Source organism: Nicotiana tomentosiformis, chromosome 8 (genome assembly GCF_000390325.3).
Source record: "Nicotiana tomentosiformis chromosome 8, ASM39032v3, whole genome shotgun sequence".
Taxonomy (NCBI): domain Eukaryota; kingdom Viridiplantae; phylum Streptophyta; class Magnoliopsida; order Solanales; family Solanaceae; genus Nicotiana; species Nicotiana tomentosiformis.
Window position 1 is genome coordinate 22,022,974 of NC_090819.1, and position 23,447 is coordinate 22,046,420.

At 35.8% G+C, this 23,447-nt stretch overlaps 2 protein-coding genes and 1 long non-coding RNA gene across 3 annotated transcripts; 2 read left to right on the plus strand and 1 right to left on the minus strand.

Moving 5' to 3' along the window:
- The first annotated feature begins 234 nt into the window (after positions 1-234).
- Positions 235-3,694, plus strand: LOC104107922 (cytochrome b561 and DOMON domain-containing protein At3g61750-like). Its single transcript, XM_009616854.4, has 4 exons — positions 235-688; positions 1,397-1,793; positions 2,221-2,516; positions 3,265-3,694. The coding sequence occupies exons 1-4, from the start codon at positions 467-469 to the stop codon at positions 3,538-3,540; spliced, it is 1,191 nt and encodes a 396-aa protein (XP_009615149.1). The 5' UTR covers positions 235-466; the 3' UTR covers positions 3,541-3,694.
- A 5,947-nt stretch (positions 3,695-9,641) lies between these two features.
- On the minus strand, positions 9,642-13,057 carry LOC104107923 (uncharacterized). Its single transcript, XR_011409997.1, has 2 exons — positions 12,371-13,057; positions 9,642-10,019 (listed from the first exon to the last, which is right to left on the minus strand). It is a non-coding gene; the product is annotated as an uncharacterized lncRNA (long non-coding RNA).
- Positions 13,058-17,002: 3,945 nt separating this feature from the next.
- Positions 17,003-17,479, plus strand: LOC138897171 (uncharacterized). Its single transcript, XM_070183130.1, has one exon. It carries the CDS (start codon positions 17,003-17,005, stop codon positions 17,477-17,479), a length of 477 nt encoding a protein of 158 aa, XP_070039231.1.
- Positions 17,480-23,447: the final 5,968 nt, after the last annotated feature.

Here is a 23,447-nt window from a genome sequence, read left to right on the forward strand (position 1 = left end):
ATTCTTTACTGTTACTTTTCTGTTATATTCTAGCAAACAGGAAAGATTGGAATCGTCAATTCCAATGTTTATGGGAGTATTATCTCCGTTTTAAATTTCCAAAAACCGAAGTGACAGTTTACCACAAATATTCTGGCCTTGTTGATCCATTTACACGCAAAACCTCTTTTATCCTAATTCCTGTTAACAGGTTTTTATCATAACAGAAATTTCAAAGGGTTTTACATTATTTCTATTATTGTCGTTGGTTAAAGAATATGGCGGGAAGAAAATAATAATGATGATCATCACCCGCCACCTTCAACCACCACCCCAACCCCACCACACCATCTTCAATCACTCAACCTTCAACTCCAAGAAAACATTTTTTCACCTAAATCTATCATCTACAATTCTTCATTTCCAATTTTTTTTCTGACAATAGACCAAATTTTCCCTGTTCAAAGTTTTGATATTCTAGGAAAATATGGCTATGGTTTCAAGATTATTGGTACTGTCATTATTTATCATGTTAATCTCTTTGGAAAGAGATGGTAAATTGGCACAACGTGAAGGAATTGTTATGGCCATTGATGAAGATGGCAAAGCGCTATGTAGTAGTGTAAATCTTGCCGAATTTCTTCCTCCTCCTTATGGTGGTCTTGAAAATATGGTTTGCCAACCTGTTTGGAATTCTTTCCTGCTTCGTGTAAGTTCTACTAACTAAGATTCCCGAAAGGATTTAAATTATTTATACTAAGATTGTAAATATTCTTTACAAACTACCCTTCCCTGCGTCCCAATTCATATGAAAGTGTACGGATTTCGAGAGTTTATTGCTTCCTTTCCTTGTTCTTGAGTCGATCGTCTATCGGAAACAGCATCTCTATCTTCGTAAGGTAAGGGTAAAGTATGCGCACATATTACCCTCCCCAGACCCCACTTGTGTAATTTCACTGAGTTTGTTGTTGTTGTTGTACGGATTTCGGGAGTCAAACGAATTATCCTTCGCCCGTAATTTTTTCATATGCCTTTTAAATATTTTAAATTATTAATTATTGTGACTTATAGTACTTTTTACGTAGTTTATAAATATGTACATTTTATTTCGAAAGCTAAAAAACTTTATGTGCATGGTCAAAATTTAGAAGCTTGAATCTCAAAAGGTGAAATTAATATTGAAACTATTGTATACATGATGCTGAAATTAGTTCATCTTATTTGAAATTTGATTAATATATTACCAAATTCATATGTTTGGTACCTTCTAGTTTTTCATAATTTGTGCGCTTCACTTCTCGCTTTTCATTTCAAGCCTTATGGACCTTATAGCTTTTTCGCGAACACTGCTTTAGGTAGTCAATGACTTATCATGCTAAATTGGTTGCAGTAATAACTTCTGCATAAATTGTTACAGTACTCACAGACTAAAGACAATGTCATCACAATCATATTATCAACTGTGTACACAAGTGGATGGGTAGGAATGGGATTCTCTCGCGACGGAAAGATGATCAATTCTAGCTGTATGGTTGGGTGGATAACTCCTGGAGGACAAGGGAAAATCAAGCAATATTATGTAGAGGGCTTAACACCTTCAAAAATTAAACCTGAGAAAGGTGAACTGCCACTGACGAGCGTTCCTCCCATTGTTTATCTTCAAGGTGCCACAATATACTTGGCCTTCCAATTGAAGTATCCAAATCGTCTCAAAAACCAACCGATTCTACTAGCTTTTGCAACCAAGTATCCTCATCACCACCATCTTACTGTACATGATGACAAAACAACTATACTATTCGACTTCTCTTCAGGTTCGTCCACTTAGTCTCCTTACTCAATTGAGCATTTGTCGTTTTTAATAACTATACATGTTGAGCCTCTTTACCTTGTCAAGGTAGGGGTAAGGTTTGCGTATATACTACTCTCTCCAGACCCCACTTGTGGGAATAAATCGGGTATGTTGTTGTTGTTGTTGTTATTGTTGTAATAACTATACAGTGTTGGACCAGTTTACCTTCTCCCGGAATTAAAGACTAAAATGTTAACATACTTTTGCCTGGATGTTTATGTTGATTGATGTAACTGACTGCACTTAATGAACTGTCTTTCAATTTGCTTTTCATTTGATGTAGTTCAGTATATACATGTTAGCTTTATTCTCTATTTATCCAAATGCAGTCAGTAAAGTTTGTAAAACATTTGACTTCTTTGGTTGAGTTAATTTTCTCTTGTCCTCAGGTACTTCATTTGATGTTAATGCCGGTGCACCTAATAACTACATTAGCTCAACAAAGACTCATGGCGTGTTGGGTATATTGGGATGGGGACTATTTTCCCCCTTCGGAGCAATTTTTGCGAGATACTTAAAAAAACAAAAGTTTTGGTATTACTTTCATGTATCCGCTCAGTTCATCGGATTCATATTAGGACTTGCTGGAGTGGTTCTTGGACTTCAACTTCACAACAAGCTGCAGGTTCATATACCAGCACATGAAGGCATTGGCATTCTTGTTCTTGTTCTTAGCATTCTTCAGGTTTGTCTCTTATCTGATTCAGCAAATTGATTTCTCAAAAGTTTTTTAACCTTACGCCGGAGGGGATCCTAAGTTCCTAACTAACAAGAACTTTCTGTTGTACTGTATTGTGCCTTTTATATTTTTCTCTTGTTGTGTGGGAGTTGGGTGAATATTATCGGTTAGATAACTTTCTTCATTTAAAAGATTTATAACTTTTTACTACACTTTTATTTTATGTTGGTAATGATGATGATGATATGAGTTGAGCTTAAGAAAGGAATGGGGATTCATATCGCCAATCCCAACTTGTTTGATACTGAGGCATAGTTGTTGTTGTTGTAGCTGCTTGGGAAGAATTTCCCAGATACCTATGACTGAGGCCTATTTGGGCCGTTCTGTAAACACGTCGGCTAAACCTATTGATGGTAGAGATGAAATTTCAGTTTCTGAATTTCGATTAATTGAGGCTCCCCCGGGTACTATTTTGTGTTGTTCCATAGATGAGCAATCTCAAGCCAGCCTTACTACTATTAATTTGATGATTCCTACTAGGCCGTACTCAGCGAGAATTAATTATTGGGGACAAATAGAATAGCAGCAGTACCAAACTGCATCATCAAATATCAAAGAGAGAAAATAGTTGAAATGATTACAATCCTCATGTTTTTCTTCTTTTAAATTGTGTCACAGTTTCTGATGTCATGTATTTCAGATCATGGCAAAAGCATATTTTACTAACATTAGCACTCACTAAATTTAAATGCAGGTGTTAGCATTCTTTCTACGGCCAGAAAGAGACAGCAAATACCGCAAGTGTTGGAATTTGTATCATGGTTGGACAGGGAGGACTGCTGTCTTCTTTGGAGCTGTAAACATAGTTTTGGGGATGCATTATGCAGGCGCAGGGGAAAGCTGGAAAATAGGCTATGGATTTCTTCTCGGTACGATAATGCTGGTGTGTATCGTTCTAGAAACGCTGTTGAGGCTAAAGAAACTGGACGAGCCAAATCTTCCTCCAACATATCCCATGAATTCAATTTAGAAGAATATTACAAATTGTTTAATTGTTGATCGAATGCCTTTGCTAGTGCTTCTCTTTCTGAACATGTTAAAAATTGAACTTCCCGTTTTGTATATTACAATTTTATTTGGTGTTCTTGAAGGGTTAAATGTATTGGCAATTTTGTTGGAGTGAAGATTGATTTGCAGTCTGTAGAGATTGAATGCAAAGTTGTATGTATTGATCAGTGTATAATTTTCCCTGTTTGTAATGAGCTCAATCCATACAAGAACACTGTCAATAAACCATGTAACAGTGCAATTCCAACAGGTGCAGTATACTAAGCAAATAAACCAACTCACAATTACAAGACGGAGATAAGCTGCAAAGAAAATACACAGTAGAGAAATAGAAAGGGGATGAGAGCAGAATTGCAATTATACTTGAAATGAAATTGCATATGATTTACTGGAACCTTGTCATGGTCCACATTTGTAGGGCATGTTTTTGTTTTATGGTTCAAAAACAAAAATCTCTTATTGTGAAAAAGTTCTGTCTAAAACAAAACGAAACCAATTCTCTCTCAACAAACCCGGGAAACAAAAAAGTCAGCCCGTTGCACAAAGCATCCAGCATTCACGCAGAGTTCGGGAAAGGATCGCACTCCAATGGATGTGATATAGATAGTGTACCATAATACAAGTATTAACGGCTGTTTTCACGGCTCAAACCCGTGTCCTGGGAAATAGTTACCTCAAAATAAAATTCGAACACTCACAAAACCAAAAAGAAAGTACAATTAAATAAAATAAAACCATAACGCCTTGAAATCCATAATCCACGAAGAAGAGTCAGGATTTTCAGCTGCTGGTTTGCCTTCTTTTATTACAATATATCCTCAATGATATGCCAAATATTAACAGTAGCAAAAGGCTGATTGGAATGGCCACAGACATAACTATCACTTGAGCAATTGACTGACTCCCTGAGCTTCCTGCAACATTAAATTAAGGGCAAGTTACACATTTAGTCGATCATCCAAAAATAATTACATCCGCTAGTCAAATATATAAAAAATATGTATAAAATATGTATATTATATGTGTATTATACATTTTGCGCCAATATGTCGCTCTATAATTATAATTTCAGCGTGACGGTTTATTTCTAAAAATAGTGCAGTGGTGAGCAACCTCCACTCCCAACCAAGAGGTTGTGAGTTCGAGTCACCCCAAGAGCAAGGTGAGGAGTTCTTGGAGGGAGGGAGCCGAGGGTCTATCGCAAACAGCCTCTCTGCCCCAGGGTAGGGATAAGGTCTGCGTACACACTACCTTCCCCAGACCCCACTAGCGGGATTATATTGGGTTGTTGTTGTTGTTGTTGTAGTGTTGCAATTTTACCGTTGTACTAAGTAAAATTAAGCGACTATAAGTAAAATTGAAAACATTATTTTGGTGCATGCGTCCAGAAACCCGACTTTTGCAAACGGAGGCGTACCCAGTATTTGAAGATAACTGGGGCACATGAGCGAACTGCTCAAATAGTGCCCCCTATCGGACTTTTGATCGTAAAGGCTCCAAGCAAAATATATATTATCGTTTTCAACATATCTACCCTTATACTTCAGAATTTTTACTGAGGTGACCCCTCTTCTCCAAGCATAGGTCCGCCTCCATTTACAAATCCAACTCCATTCACACTCCCATAGCGAATAAAAGATGAAAGAAGGGAAAAACTTCTTCCGTGAAAAATCTCACCTAATTAGAGTCCAATTAATAGGAAAACTTGACCTAATTATCCAAATAAAGCAAAAGTTACGATCCAAATTACCCTGTTTTTTCGTGTGATAAAGCAAAACAAAATTCGTCTATCACGAAAACAAGATCATGAGCAGAACAAGAATCTTTACCTGTAAGACAACGAATTTCTTTGTTCATAGAGCTTTCAAATCCACAAAACTGTAATTTAACTTCACAAGCTGTACAATCAGGCACGTCCCATGTCAAGCTTATAAAACCAAACCGATCAACATCTTCTTCTTCTAATAAATATGATGCCAAAGAAAAATTTCTAGCAATTACATTACACTCGAACATTAATTTTTCATAATCCTTACCAAATATTCTAAATGCTAATAAATTTGTTGTGGAGTTGCTGAGGCATTTAACGACGTGGGATGTCACGTTTAATGGATAATCCGATGGACAACTAACGATAGTATAATTCACCATCTCATCAGCTTTAAAAATAGAAGAAGAAAGGTTCAAGTTCATTAGTTGACGCGCTAGGCAATTATCAGGATCATAGAGTTCAATTCCTGATTTGTAATAATGTATGCTTTGGACTAAAAAATCTCCAGAAAAAGGAAGATTAAGAACTGCATATCCTTGGCTGTTGCATTTGATACTAAATCCAGGATAGCCACAATTTTGTGAATGTTGGTTTTCTATGTAGAATGGGAACCTTATAGAGAAATTGAACATAGGACAATATGATACTGGGCAATAGTTTTTGGTATGAACAAATAGAAATGGAAAGAAAAGATGGATGAGAAGCACTTTCAGGACATCCATCACAAGTCTATAACAAAGTCTGTTTAGAGAAATAATTAGTACAAGTATAGCAAGATATATTGAAGGTGAGCCTTGGCGCAATTGGTAAAGTTGTTGCTGTTAGGATCGAGAACCCGGGTAGTGCGGAATTTAGCCAAACAATGGTATAACGACAATAACAAAGACAACAAAAGTTGATAATAACGGCAATTAAAGAAGATAAAGAAAACACAAATTTAACGTGGTTCGGTCAAGGTGTCATTCTCACAGTACGATGTCGAGCAATTCCTTCATTCTTGCAAAATTCATTGAATTCATCATTACAAAATTTCAAGTCATTATCTGTTCTAAATCGCTTAACCTGTTTTCCTGTTTGCTTCTCAATCAAAACTTTCCATTGTTTGAAATTTAAGAAAACATCACTTTTATTTTTCAGGAAATAAACGCAAACTTTCCTTGAATAATCATCAATGAAAGTTAACATATACCTGGCACCACCTTTTGATGGGGTACGTGAAGGACCCCAAAGATCTGAATGAATGTAATCCAAAGTACCTTTTGTTCTATGAATCGCTGGAGATTTGAAGCTGACTCTTTTCTGCTTCCCGAACACATAATGTTCACAAAACTTCATATTTTCGGTACTTTGACCACATAAGAGACCTCTTTTACTGAGGATGGAAAGATTTTTTTCACTCATATGCCCCAATCGCATATGCCACAATTTGGTGATGTCAAAATTTGATTTATCTGATATTGAAACCGCAGCAGCACCTGTAACAGTAGATCCCAAAAGAGTATATAACGTCCCAGATCTGCGTGCTTTCATGATCACAAGAGCACCATGAGAAATTTTCAGAACTCCACCTTCACCTGTGTACTTGCACCCAAGAGATTCTAGAGTGCCCAAAGAGATGAGATTTTTCTTCAAGTCAGGAACATGTCTAATATCGGTGAGAGTTCTTACCACACCATCATGCATTTTGATTCGGACTGTACCTTTTCCAATAATTTTGCAGGCAGCATTGTTGCCCATCAAGACAATTCCACCTCCAATAGATTCATATATGGTAAATAAATCTCGACTGGGACACATATGATAAGAACAACCCGAATCTAAAATCCATTCATTGTTAGATTTGAAACTATTATTAGTTGCTAAAAAAATAGTTCCCTCAGTCTCATCAGCAGCTACACTTGCTTCGGCAATGTTAGTATTTTTGTGCTCATTTTTGTTTTTTGTATGTTTTTCTTTGTTTTTCAATTTAAAGCACTCAGAAATAATATGACATTTCTTATGACAATATTTGCACATGACATTTCTGTATCTGGATTTTGAACTTGATTTAAGTTTCTCACTACTTGAATCTTTCTTATTGGATCTATCTCTTATGAATAAACCTTCCCCTTGGTTCCCACTAGTTTTCCCAGTAATATATCTATCTATTTGTTCTTTTGATTTCAAAATAGATTTGATATCTTTATAAGAGATATTATCCTTTCCATAAAGCATAGTATCTCTTATATGTTTAAACGACTGGGGTAAGGAAACAAGCAATAACACAGCTTGATCCTCATCTTTGATTTCAGCATTTATGTTACTTAAATCCATAAGAAGAGAATCAAAAGTATCAAGATGAGTAAATATAGAGGTACCTTCAGCCATACGAAAAGTGGAGAGTTTTTGCTTTAGGTAAAGTCTGTTTTCTACTGTGCTTTTCATATATAGGGTTTTAAGCTTTTCCCCTATGCCTTTGGCTGAGCTTTAGTACAAGTATTGGCGCAATTGGTAAAGTTGTTGCTGTTAGGATCGGGAACCCAGGTAGTGCGGAATTTAGCCAAACAACGGTATAATGAAAATAATAAAGACAATAAAAGTTGATAATAACGACAATTAAAGAAGATAAAGAAGACACAAATTTAACGTGGTTCGGTCAAGGTGACCTACGTCCACAGGCGGAGAGGAGCAATTTTACTATACCAACAAGAGTACAAAATTAGAGTAAATACTTTAATTAATCCCAAATACCCCAAGAGAATAACCTCACAAGATCACTCCAAAGACTGGGTTCACACAAGTGTTTTCCAACACTAACTCTCTTACAAAATACTCTATAATAAAATAAAGGAAGAGAAAGAAAAACAAGAGTGAAAAGCTCTTGAATTGGTGTGTTTTCAAATGAGGAGAAACTCCTCTATTTACTGCAAGAAATTCTTGGCCTAATAATGGATATTATATCATGGCAAATGTCATGATCCACAAATTTGTTATAATGGATATTATGTCATGGCAAATGTCATAAATCATAAATTTGTTATAATGGATATTATTTCATGGCAAATGTCATGAAAATTTGGCCATATTACAGTTGCCATAAGACCAGGAGGTCACATGCAGAGGCGGATCCAAGATTTAAATTTTATGGGTTCAAATTCGAAATTCTACCACATCGCGTCTAATTTACTGGGTTCAAAATCTATTTTTGTACTTAATTAGCTGGATCTTTTAATACATATATAGGGTCTAAGCCGAAATTAATGGGTTCGGATGAACCCATAACTTCTTCATTGGCTCCGTCCCTGGTCACGTGTTCGAGCCGTGAAAACAGCCTCTTGCAAAAATGTAAGACTGTGTACAATAAATTTTTATGATCCGCCTCTTTCCCGGACCCCGCGCATAACGGGAGCTTAATTAGTGCAGCGGGCTGCCCTTTCTATAGCAAGATATAATGCAATTTGGAATTTAAAACGCAAGGTATGTATTCCTTTTCTTGATTATTTGATCAACTTTTATCCACTCACATTTCCTCTTGGATCGTGCAAGAGGACTTTCCAAAGTCAAGAGTTTTAGAGGGTTTAAATGTTTATTTTATAATGAAGATTGAAACATTCATATATACACAGTCTTTGTAACTCAGAACATGTTCCTTCCGCTGATGTAATAATTGTTTAATAAAAAAAATCCTACAATCTTAGAAACTTATGCTTTTAACTTTCACCATCACCACAATCAAAATCACTATTTTGTGCTATTGAATTCAGAGTATTTAATTCTTGAACTCGAATTGGAATAGATTTGATTTTAGTAAAAATCAACTTCAATCTCGAAATTTTGCAACTTTTTAAAAAGATTTTGATACTTATTAAATTGAGGATAAAGTTTATACTTAAGTATGTAAAAATAAAAATTTTAAATCAAGTCATGACCAGGGGCGAATCTACCGTATAAGTTACGAGTTCGGCAAAAATCAGTTATAACTTTGGCTTAGATCTTATATTTGTGTTAAGAAATTTACTTAATATGTATAAAAAATATACCCCGAACCTAGTAACCAAAAAGGGTTGTGGGTTCAGTATCCACAACTTAAAATTCTAAATCCGCCTCTTGATATATGTACATTTAGCTCGGGTCAACTTGGCTTTCTCTTTTCTTTCTTTTCCTCCAAAGGTGCAATGCCTTGTTAGTTCATTGGAACAAATTGAACATTTCTATAATTTAGATCATATGCTTAATAGTTACTTTCTTTGACCTGGTGTCATTGACAATCCTTAGACATTAAGATATATAGAGCTAATAACAATGAAACAAGATAGGAACAAGAGCAAAATTCTCTTATTGTGAAAGCAGTTTTGTTTACAACAAAACAAAAACCAATTCTCTCTAAAAAGACATAAAATATAGTTATCCCAAAATAAAATTCAAACACTCACAAAACCGAGAACAAAAACTAAACTAAAAAAAAATAAAACCATAATGCTAATGGCTTATTGTCCAAATGTCATCCATATTGAGGCAGGTGATCAATTCACAATCCACAAAGAAGAATCAATATTTTCAGCTGCTGGCTTCCCTTCTTTTATTACAATATATCCTCAATGATAAGCCAAATATTAACAGTAGTAAAAGGCTGATTGGAATGGCCACAGACAAAGCAATCACTTTAGCAATCGGCTGACCCTCTGAGCTTCCTGCGACATTAAAATACATCAATGAGTACATAAAGCACAAAGAGTAAAGTAATGTTTTCTCTATGATCCATATTGATTAATAGGGTTATCAAATAGGCTGGTTGGGCTGATTTTGGGCGGGTCACAATGAGCTGAGTTAATTAATGAACACGTTGTTGACCGTCCAAAAGTTTTTTGGGCTGAGATGACATGGGTTAAGATGGGATAAAATTTAGTTTAAAGCCCAACCAGCCAAACTCTTATCAAGCTTTAGTTATTGTGTGTTATTTTCTTATGAATTATTTAATTATCACATAAGACTTTTTTTCTTTTGTTATTGTCATATATAACATATTGAACAAAAAATATTATTTTTAAGATATTTTAGTAAAGTTACTCATGAATCAATTTGGGCTAAAAATAAGCCCATGGATTGAGATGGACTGGGTTCAACAAATGGTCGGGTCACTGGCCAGCCCAACCTTGGATGGGTTGGACAGGTTAAATGGGTTCGGGATCAAAATGTCACCTCTATTGATTAATAATATTATTAGGGATTTTTTTCACTTTTAGCCCGCGCCAGAAACTATTTACACTCGATAGTCGAAAAAGTTTTGTATAATTTTTGTATATACAAAAAAGGGCCTAAAATGCTCTTTTGCTATATGAAATAAGACAGGCTAGCCCTCCGTTAAAAGTTGGCCTTTAATATATCCTTGCCGTGAATAAATGGGTTCGTATATGTACTCCATCACTAACAGAAGACTCATAAAACTACGTGAAATAAAATTTTGCATTTTAAAAATTCAAAACCTAATTAAAAAATCCACATGAATTTAAAAAAAATACCCTCACCCCTCTTTTTTCCTTACCGCACCCCTGCTCCACCCCCAATCTTTACCTAATATAGCCGTTAGGTTAATTCATCCAATTACCATGCCCTTTTCTTCCCCCTTTTTCATCCCAAGACCTTCTTGATGTCTGGTTTCTCCCACTAATTGGGTCACCTTGTCGATTTCGAGGTGGGTTCTAGTTTAGGTTTAATTCCTTTTCATCTTTCTCAGTTTGTTTTAGAGATTTCTCTAAGACAATGTCACAATGTTAGAGTAGCTCAAAAGGGGTCGAATAGGAGATGTCGTTGTGGACTTGCTGTCAATTATTTCATAATGTGGACTCCTTTAAATGATGGGAGAAGGTTTTTCAAGCGCCCGAAGCATGAGGTAAGTAAATATTTTAATAGGTTCTTTTAATTATTCCGATTTCCTTGTAAATTCTTTTTTTTTTTTTTTTTTTTGGATGAAAAATGTTCCTATTGGGAATGGCAAGATGAAGGGCTTTCTTGTAGAGTTTCAAATCTCCTATGCAGTTTAAAGAAGGAAAAGGAAGGTATACTCCGTGAAAGAAATGCTCTCCAAAGGAAAGTTGCCGATCTTGAGAATGTTATGATGCTCGTCGATCATGGAGGAATAGAAGCCTCGGAATTGGAAAGAAATGTTCTAATGAAGAAAGTGGGCTGATCTAGAGTACTCAGTTGTGCTTGATGCTAAATTTCAAAAGAAGATGTGGATTTTCATGTGTGTGATATTTGGATGTTTTATTTTGTTCTTTGGATCATGGAGAAATGATATGTAATGTTAGTATTATTGTGGCTTAATTGTTGTCTTTTGTTATGTAGTGAAGCTTTATGTTTTTGTACAAGGATTCAATGAAGTCATTCCCATTAATTTGAATATTTGTGTTTATGACTAAGTTTATTTGCTATGATAATTAGTTTGGTGTTGTCAATAAGTGTATAAGTAAACAGGTTTGGAGTAGTCAAGTAGGTGTCTAAGTAAATTGATATGGAGTTGTGAAGTGTTTGAGAAATAGCTATCATAATTGACTCATATATGCCTCTGTACAATTCGAACAGGGTCTAACTTTGCCCTCACATATATTTGTTGGGGGTGGGGCAGAGGGTGCGGTAGGGAAAAAAGAGGGGCGGGGGTAACTTTTTAAATCCAGGTATCTTTTTTAATTAGGTTTTGGATTTTTAAAATACAAAATTTTATTCCACGTAGATTTATGAGTCTTCCGTCGGTGATGAGGACATATACGAGCCCATTTGTTCACGACAAGGGCAGATTAGAAACCAACTTTTAACGGAGGACTAGACTGTCCTATTTCACATAGTAAAATGGCATTTTAGGCCCTTCTCCGCTGTATATAACATACAAAATATATGTGTATATATATATATATAGAGAGAGAGAGAGAGTCTTTTTCCCATATTATTATTACGCTTCTTAGCAATTTCAATTTCAAATCCAGATAATTCCTGTAATTAATGCTTCTGATCCATATAACAATATAAATTGAACGAGGTTCTTTACCTGATTTGGGGCGACCAAAACAACGAATTTCTTGGTTCGTTGAGTAGTTTTCAAATCCACACAACTCAAATTTTGCTTCACAAGTTGTACAATTCGGCACACTCCATGTCAAGCTTAAACCAAACAAATCTGAATATTTTAAATCATTCGATGCTATAGAGAAATTTCTAGCAGTAACGTTACACCCAGGCATATATTTTTCATAATCTGAGCCATCATAAAAGGCTAATAAATCAGTTGTGTAATTGCTAAGGCAATCAACAACGAGTGATCTGAAGGTCAATGGATACTCTGACGGACAACTTAGGATAGTGTAATTCACAATCACATAAGCTTCGAAAGGAGAAGAAGAAAGATTCAAGTCCATTAATCGACGCGCAAGGCAATTATCAGCGTCGTAGAGTTTAATTTCTGGATTGGAATATCTGATAGTTTGGACTAAAAATTCCCCAGAAAAAGGAAGATTAAGAACTGTGTATCCTTGGCTATTGCATTTGAGATTAAAGCCAGGATAGCCACAATTTTGAGGCTGTTGGTTTTCTAGGTAAAATGGGAATCTTATAGGGAACTTATTTTTAGGACAATATGATTCTGAGCAATCATTTTTGGCATAGACAACCAAAAATGGCAAGAAAAGAATGAGCAGCACTTTCAGGATATCCATCACACGTTTTACAACAAAGTTTGTATAGAGAAATATAATATAAATACACTCCACCAAGGGGTGTTGTGGGAGGATGGGACCCCTCAGACCCTAATGGCCAGAGTCTTCAGATTCGAGTTTTGGGAACCGAAAAACTCTGAAGATGAAGCACTTTCCCTTTAAATAGTTTCTACGCGATGCGAATCTGAATTAGTTAGCGTGCGTATATCTGATAGTTATACGACAAAATAAAGTATAAGTACATATACACATATCTATAATGCAACTATGAATTGAAAATAATAACGTTTGTAGTCCTTTTCTTGATCATTTCTATCGGCTGACATTCCTCTTAAAGTGCCATAGGACTTCTTCTCAAAGTCAAAGTTTTATAGGGTATAGAAGTTCATTATATAATGGTTGATGGATACTTCTCCAATACTATAGATTGGAAATGTTCATAGAGAATGATATGTGACGCAAACTACTTAATTTGGAGAACAAAATTGTTTTAACTCAAAGATAAGTCCATTAATCTTTTGATAATTCTTGCTTACATTAATTTTCCCCTCTTATAATTTATACTAGTACTTAGTGATGTTAGGTTGACTCACCCTTCTTTTTTTTTTCAATTATCAGCTAACAACAAAATTTGGCCAGTAGGCCTGTCATTGGAAAAATGAGAATAAGAATAAGAATAAGAATCTTTGATTTGAAATTTTATACGTATCTTATACTAGTTAGTACTACTGAAGACCAAATGCTGGAGAGAGAGAGAGAGAACAGTAAAATAAAAAATAAAAAGAAAAAATATACAAAGAAAAATCTTGGAACATGAGTGAAATTCGGATTAAAGAATTAAGGAACAACAAAGACTAAAGAACTGTAAATTATTTGAGTGGAGGTCCCAACAACCAATAAGCTTGGACAGCTTCTAAAACCAACATAACATTGGAACGGTGATTCGGATATATCGATTTTAACAAGTTTGGCCAATTTATTTTTTTCCGGCCAAAAGTGGTTTTTCAAAACATTGAGTTGTTTGGCCAAGCTTTTAGAAAGAAAAAAAAAGTATTTTTGAGGAGAAGCAGAAATAATTTTTGAGAAGTAAAAAAATATAGTTTCTCTTCAAAAGCACTGTAAAAGGTGGCCTTATTTTTAGGCTTTTTATTTGTGAGCCTTGTTGGCACATTTGGAGCCTTTTATTTAAGTCCTTGTTGGCCAAATAAATGGCCTTGTATTTTGAGAGGATGTGGCCAATTTGAGAGGATGTGGCCAATTGTTGGCCAAGCATTTCTTTCTTCTCTTCCTATATAATGAGGACTCTCTACTCATTTGGAAACACACCAACAAGACTTGAGTCTTCATTTCTTGTTTCTTCCTTTCTTACTTTATTAAGAGTGTTTTGTATGAGAGTTAGTGTTGGGAAGCACTTGTGTGAACCCTTTCTTTGGAGTGATCTTGTGAGGTTATTCCCTTAGGGTATTTGGGATTAATTAGAGTATTTACTCTAATTTTGTACTCTTATTGTTATAGTAAATTACCCCTCTCCCCTTGTGGACGTAGGTCACTTTGACCGAACCACGTTAAATTTATGTCTTCTTTATCTACTTTAATTGTCGTTGTTATCAACTTCCATTGTCTTTGTTATTGCCATTATACCGTTGTTTGGCTATATTCCGCACTACCCGGGTTCCCGATCCTAACAAGCACTTTTCTAAGAAGCATTTTTATGAAAAATACACTTAGAAGTAGTTTTTAAAAGATTAGTCAAACACTAATTATTGCTCAAAAGTATTTTTTAAATTAATTAGTCAAACACAAACTGCTTATCACCAAAAGTACTTTTTTAAAAAGTACTTTTGAAAAAAATATTTTTCAAAATAAGCTAATTTTAGAAACTTGGCCAAACAAGCTATAGTAGATAAGACAACAACAATTACTTTTTTTTCTTACTCTTTTCTTCGGGGCTTATACGTTGCTAATTTAATAATTGGACAAAATATAAAATTGGTCGGTCGATCAAAACTAATTGTATTTGTTAGCTAAAAAATATAAAAATATGTATATAACACTTATATACAAAAATATATATTTTATTAGTTAATTATTTTTTGGGAGCATCTAAAAATATACACTATATTTTGGAGGTCCGGAAAACCCAGTGCCCTGCACAGGTCGAGATACATGAGAATTGCTATATTAAACAGCAGAAGATGGATGACACAAGCAGGCTATTGTAACTAATAGGACTAGAACAATTTTTTATGAGGAGACATGCTTGTGAAAGCTAAAGAATAGTTGACAACACCAATGAAAATAGAGAGAACATGCCGGTCAGTTAGTATTTCCTAATAGGTTTTAAAAGTTTTGCTAGAATATCATACTACAATGCACTTGATCAACTGTACATGTTCTTGTCATCTACTAGTTGACATTATAATCTACTTTTTTCCTTTGTGTGAACTGTGAAGGCATACTATTACCATCATATATAACATCAAGTAGTTGATATTGTATTTTACTTTATTTCCTTGAGTGTGAGGTAATACTATATTCATCCTCATACATCAACAGATTGGGCCAGTCAATTGTATCAACACCGTAGTTCTGTATAGCGTGCCGCACACATATGACCTCTCACTAATATAAAAAGAAAAGATAAATTTTTGAGAGAATAATCTCCCATAAACTAAGTATAATAATTTATTATGGTTTGGTCAATCGACCTATATATGATCTATCACTAATATAACAAGAGAAGATAGATTTGTTGAGAATAATCTCCCCTAAACATGATTTTGGTGAAGACTACATTGTGGAGGTTGTTGTTGTTATTTGAGAAGGAAGCCTTACTTTATAGAAGTGCAAAACTTCTCTTCTAAGAAAAGGATAAGGCATATGAAGGAAATTTAATCCTTTTAGGAATCCTTTTTTCCTTCCTTAAAGAAAGAGAGTCCTAATAGATTAGAAATTCAGGGCAAAATCCTAACAATTCTCCCCTTGGTCTGAATTTTCTTGACAACACTTGATCCGCCTTCTTCACATAATCTTCATCACCGTTGCTTGCCAGGATTAAAAATAGGTATAGATTGAAAAATCTTGTTATTAGTTGAAAGAAGTGTTGAGTATTGGGGTTTTGATGATTAACAAAGTGTGTCCAGAGAATATGCGCTAAGAACCATGTGCTCAAGGTAGCTGATGATGTACACTAAGAACCAGAGCCTCAAGATCTTGTTGAAGGTTTTTACAAGGAAGTAACTTTTTCACAAAGTTACTCTAGTCTGAGATTGTTGGAAGAAGGATGCTAATGTGATAAGGGTCATTGTCCAAGAATATATGCTCGCATAAGTGATAGACAAGAGTCATAATATTTGTGTAGTCCTTGGAACTGTAGGAGTCCTATCAAATGAAAAGTTAACTATGCATAGGACTCCTAAAAGATCTCGGAACCTAGTGAACTTAAATACTTTCCCGATGGACTGAGGACATCACCCTTTTGCACGTTAACTGTGGAACAATATTTTTAACACTTAAGTCGATTACTAGTCTTAGTGTTCTTTTTGAGTCAGTTAGTGAATGTGTATTAGGAAATCGAGTTGTAATCAAGGTGTCATACATAATCTGTGAGTTGAAGTAATTGTTTGAGTTTGCAAGTTAGAGTAACTTGTAAGTCAAATAGTGGGAGTAGGAGAACTGTGTGGGTACTAATTTACAGGTCTTGTAAGTCAATACATTTGGCTCATTTATTTTAGTGAAGTTGAAGTTAAAATCTTATGTGGTAGGTCGTGATTTTTGCACCTTTGAGTCAGATGATTTTCCATGTAAAAATTGATGTCTTTATTTTATTGTTTATATCGTTTACATCTAAGGAGTAAAGTAAATAACCAAGTTCATTAGTAATTTAGGAAGGCAATCAAACTAACAATTGGTATCAAAGCCAGGTTCTCTCACACGTGGTTAACACCTAGAGAGATCTTGGAAGCAAAATGAGTGTCCCACCTAGGATTAACGAAGGACAATCAACTATCATACCACCTCTGTTCAACGAAAAATACTACAGTTGGTGGAAGGAAAGAATGGAGAATTTTCTGATGGCTGAAGACTATGAACTATGGACAATTGTGAAACGAGGACCACTAACTCCCATCAAACAAAATGGGCAAAATAAAACGGTTCCCAAAGACTCCTCTGAATTCGTGGCAGAAGATTTCAGAATGGTGGAGAAGAATGCAAAGGCCAAGAAGATCCTCATCTGTGGTCTTGGTCATGATGAGTACAACTGTATATCTGCATCCTCTAATGCAAAGAAGATCTGGAATGCACTTCAAACTTCTCATGAAGGAACAAATCAAGTGAAGAGATCAAGGATTGAATTGATTATGTGGAACTATGAGCTCTTCTCCGTGAAGGAGTTTGAACTCATCCAGGAGATGATGACTAGGTTTACCATAATAACAAATTAACTGAAATCACTAGGAAAGGTATTCCTTTCTGAAGAGTTGGTTAGCAAGGTTCTAAGGATTCTCCCAGCTTCATGGGAATCAAAAGTCACAGCCATCCGGGATGCAAAGGAGTTGGATAAGATTTCATGGATGAGTCATTGGAAATTTAAAGACTCATTAGATGAGAAAGCTGAAACTGCGCAAGGAGAAACCAAAGAGGGATAAGGCCTTGGTTCTTAAGGAATACGAATAAGATAATTCTGACAATGATGATCTAAACCTAGCAATGTTTGCTAAGTTCAAGAGGTTTATGAAGAATTCTAAAAATGTATCTAAGAGAGAAAACTGTGGAAAACCTAAGGAGATTTATAAAACTTCATACAATGGGTGTTACAAATATAACAAGCTAGAACACATGGTCAAAAACTTCCTAATGTAATGGAAGAAAGAAAGAGCTAAAAAAGAGAAAAGGAAAAAAATGAAATAGAAGGGCCTAAACAAAGGCAAAAATCCTAGGCAAAGGATTCGCTGAAGCCATCAAACAAGCTTTTCTAGCAGCATATGAGGACAATGAAAGTGATAAAGAGGAAGAGAAGGAGGACGAGATTATAAGACTTTATGTTGTGATAGATGCACACCAGGCAGTGGAGACTAATCTCCCGGTACAGCTAGGAATGCACATTAAAAGACCTTCTCTGTTTGATGGACACCACTATGATGAATGGAAGATGCGTATGGAAACGTTCCTTCAGGACAGTGATTTCGACCTATGGATAATTTTCAATCATGGGACAATTATCCCTACCAAAGTGGATAGTGAAGGAAATAAAAGTATCAAAAAAGAGGAGGATTATGATGATGAGGATCGTCAGATGATCCAGAAAAATGCTAAAGCAAAGGATCTGCTCTATAGAAGTTTACCAAGGAGTGTTCTCTGCAAGGTGTCCTCTTTCATCTCTACTCATGATATATGGAGGACATTGGAGGCTGATTTTAAAAATAAAAAATATTGAAATTTCTCTAATGGCAATTAAAGAAAACCAAGCATAAGATGAAGTAATAGGGCTTATGGTTATGAATGACTCAGAGGCTAAAGATGAAACAAACCAGGTAGTATTTTTAACTTGAAAGAAAATATCTATGCTATGTCTAAAAATTAGCTAATTGCCATAATAGTGACTGTGATGAGTGAGATGTATAGGTTGAATGATGGAAATAATCAGTTAATAAGCAACATTTCATGTGTTAAGTTTGAACTTAATAAACTTGAATCTGACAAAGTTGATCTTGAAGGACATGTCAAAGATCATAAGACCCGGTTCTTTCTAAAATGAACAACAACCTGATGCACGTGGCAAGGGAATAATGATTGATCTGCAAGACAATCTTGGAAATGAATTAAAACTGCTTAAAGACAGTTCTTGTGATGCTGACTGTAGGAATAAAGTATTGCAATAAAATATTGAAAAGGTAAATTATGAACTATCTAGGCTAAGCAAGTGGCATAGATCCCCAGATGTACTAAATTGGCTAAATGAAAATTGTGGCACTAACAAATCAAGAATTGGCTATAGAAAATATGTACCAGGTTTGATCCCATGTTTGTAGGAATTTATGATAATAAGATGTGCACTCACAGTGGGAAGGTAGGACACTTAAGAGATACTTGTCCTGCTTTAATTCATGCTTAGTTTAAGAACACCTTTGGGCTATTTAAATATGTAGAGAAGGAAGAAGAACCCACAGTCAATTCCTTTGTCCAAACTAAGTGGACTAAGGTCAATAAGAAAAGAATTGTTAACACCTTTGGGCTATTTAAACATGTCTCTTCTTTCGACCGAGCATACATGTTTAAGTGTAGTGGAAGATGACCCACTATTATAGCATACAAGACTGGGGCATGCCAGTCTATCTCAACTTAGCAAGTTGGTAACCAAGGACCTGGTCCTTGTGATCTCGTCTAAGTTCACACCTCAATTCGAGGTTATAAAAACGGTCGATGCAATAATAGTACCCAACAAGAGTCGGGGTCGAATTCTTCAGGGAGCTATATGTATGAGATTTAGTAGTATATATCTTAGCGTGTGAGTTTGTATATCTAAATTTGTACTTTCGCAAAAATTGGTTGTTTTAAAGTTTAATCTAAACTACAATTGCAATTTAAGAAATAAAACTAGAAGACTGCTTTTGTTGTTTTTCAAATGTTGTAAAAGGCCTAGGGCTATGACCTTCACCTAGGTGTTTGCCTAACGGGTTGTAAACTTTAAATCTTGTTTTATTGGTCGGGGTATATTATATCTATCAACACTCGGTTACCCACTCAATACCTCTCGGTCAAACAGTGATTTTGCCGAATTTGGCTTTCTCAAGTCCAAATGGGTATTGAACAAAACGATTGATAAAAAGCTCAAGTTGGGTTTTACTATCCCTAGATTAAACCTTTTAATTGGTCTATTCAATCTCTCGATTGACCCAATTTCTTGCTAGTCAAGTTTTTCTAGACTAAGTCTCTCTTTATCAAGTAGAGACCAAGTCAAATAGGCATGAACTAATGTTTGCAATAATTAATTCTTCAAATCAAAGCAAGAACAAGGCTAAATAATAAACATTCAACCATAAACAAGCAATAAATCAAACACCCATTAAGTTTACACACTAGGGTTGGGTTACAACCCTAGTGAAAATCTAGCTACTCATACTTAAAATGAAAGAATTAGGAGAAGAAATGATAATTAATCTCATATTGTCAATTAAATTGATAAACTCTATGTTCAAAAAGCTCAAAATAGCAAAAACTACTAAAAAGAGTAAAAGGAACCGTCTACTGCAGCAGCTGATGTCAAAAAAATTAACCTAAAAAGTGAAACTCTTCTATTTATACAGGGCTGGAATTTTCGGAAAAAAATGCCCCTTTTCAGGTTCTGAGGCCGCACAATTCCATGTGCGGTCCGCACTTTTCTTCAGCTTGACAGGACTGGAAGCAGATGCACTGCACTCTTTTTGTGGTCCGCACAATTGTAAGTGTGGTCGAACCTTGTTCTTTTGCGGTCCGCACAAATGTGACTGCGGTCGCCTAGCTCTTCTTCGGCGGCCGCACAATAATTGTGCGGTCCGCACTTTTGGTGGACTTGAGATGCAGGTTCTCTAAACTTTTGCTCTGACCCAATTTTTGCAGCCGTACACTTTATGTGCGAACCGCACTTTGCAACATTCTCTGATGGAAGATTCTTCACAACCTGCGGCCGCAGATGATATTCTGCGGTCCGCAGTTCTGAGCTTTTGTGCCTATTTTTGTCCTTGAGTTCAGATTACTCCTTCTTGAATTGGATTTCATCTCGAGATCTCATCTTGCAATATTCCTGCAATTAAGTACATTTCATCAGTTTTCGGGAACACAATTAAGCGCTTTTGGACTAAAACGAAAGCTAAAGGGCGCTAATAAGTAGTCAAAATCCCCACAAATCAACTCCCCCAAACGTAAGCTTTTACTTGTACTCAAGCAAATAAAGTAGTTCCCACCTCCACAATCTAGGAGCCATTGCAGCTAATCAAAAGTGAATCAATCACACATCAATTGGGACCAACAATTATCCACACCGCTTATGAATTATCAACAAGGCAACAAGTTAAACCTTTAAGCAGAAATAGTTCTAGCGTGACACTTGAGCATCAAGAGTTGACTTTATTCATCAAGGAAACTCGCTCTTTCATGTAGGTTATTATGGATCCCAAACTCCTCCCCCCTCTACTCTCCGTTTGCCTATCTCACTTAAGAATATAGCACTCAATACAAAGATTTGTGAAAGGTTTGTTCATCTCTCTCAAAAGAATGTCGCAAGTACGGCTTTAAGTACCATAGGCTTGTCCCTCATATAAATCACCACTAATGTAAGCTCAATCGGCTTGAAATCACGTGGGGCTTTTTCGGAATGCAATAAAGGCTTTTGGACTAAGGTAGGAAATGCTATGATAGAACGGGTTCATCTTTCCTTAAGCACTCCATTTTCTTTTCTAGGCTCATGCTTTGCCAACTCTTTGAGGCATTTTCTTTTCCTTAGGGGAACTAGAGAAACTTAACATCACTCTTTCTTGGTCATGATATTCATTTTGTCCTTATTGTATTTCTCCATGCTTTGCATCATTACTTTTCTTTGAATCCCTTCAACTCTTCAATTTATTCACTTTCCTTTTGCATTTTTTTTTGTTCTTTCTTTTTCTTGTCTTTTCTTCTCTTCATTGATTTTCTATTTTGTGCCTTGATACCCTTTTTAAACTCCTCGTCTCTCCCCCAAACTTATATTTTTAGCCAATTGTTTCACAAGAGTGTTAAGGAAAGCTCGGGTGCCAAGAGAGGGTCATGAAAAAATAAAAAAAGGCTTGTTACATGGTTCGAATGGGTTGACTAGGGATAATAACATTGGTGGGCAACAAAAAATTTCAAGCGGGTCAAGAAGAGACTACAATCACTTCTCAAGCCATGCAAAACTTAAAATTTGGCCTAGAAACACATTCGGGGAAAGTTCTAGACCATTCGCCCTGGTACTTGGACTTGCAACAACAATATCTCATCTCTCACGCAGTTGGATTGTTAAAGAGGATAGAATTGAGGGCCCACAATGACCATATTCAATATTGAAAATTACTATGGTTCGACTAAACCACTCGATGATTGCCTAAATCGATACAAGAGTCAAAAGGTCACTAACTAGAGCTATTTATTTCCAAAAACCTTATTTTTAACCATAAGCATGTAGTTAAGTGTGTTGGTACCTTATTTATTTCCAAAAACCTTATTTTTAACCATAAGCATGTAGTTAAGTGTGTTGGTACCAAGTGAAGTATGTTTGACTCTTCGAGAATGACTCAATTAGGTCTTTTTATTTATTATTACTACTATTATTACCTAAACACCAAAAACAGACTCAATCCCTTAAAAAGGTTATCATGCCATCCATCGTTGGGAAGAGCTTCACACAAAAACTACCTTTGGAAAGAACCGTGGCATTAAGAAAATCAAAGGCTTATTATTCACTAAGACATAAAAAGAAGCTATTTAATCAAAAGGAAGCTACTAATTCAAAAAGAAGACAAACATAAAGAAAAAGAAGCTTTAAAACAAAAGAGCTATTGAAAGCTAAACGAATATACATAATGAGAAATAAGAGGGAATATATACATAATAAGAAAGAGGAAGAAAATAGTAATAAGTTAATTATAGGCCAAATTTCTCATAGTTATCAAAATACAGCATCATTAGAATGTGTTAAAGAAACTCCACCCTCCCCCCCTCCCCTCCCCCTAAATAAAAATAAGCATTGTCCATAATGCTTAACAACATAAGAGTAAGAGAAGGGTGAGAGTGAATAAAACTCCCTATGGCTCTATGGCCTTCTCTGTGTCCCCAGCAGTGGCACCGACCTCAGCGTCATCCAATTGAATCTCATCATCCTCAAGTCCGAGAGTGGCTGAGTTGGTGAACATCTGACGGACTGTCTCAACAGTGTCAGCAGTAGTGTCTGGCTCCTCAGACTGGCCAGCTGGTGTTGTAGATATTGTAGGAGCTGCGTCTCGGTGGTGCGGGTCTATCAACATGTCAAATAGAATGTCTCTGGCTGCTGCAAGCTTTGTAACCTGGCACCAAAGCTCATCCACTGACTTTTTAGATGCATGCCGCTTTCTCATTTTATTTACCTCTTTGCCCAACTCTTCGATCACTGCCCTATGTTGCAGTAAAGTGGCCATGATTGTGTTTTGATTTTCCAGGAGCTTCTTCAAAGTTTCATCAACTGTGGGGGGGAATCTGGAGTACCAGAGAGGATGACTGTACTGCAACATGACTGGATATGTCATCCAGCTTTGCAGTAGATATCTACATCTAGTTCTTGAGGCTCCCTAGTGTCTGGAGACTCGCAGCATAGAGAATGGAGTAGATGGCATAGGTACCGGTTTCAAAGCCGAGGTGGGAGGTACTGAGGCTGAAGGTGGAGGC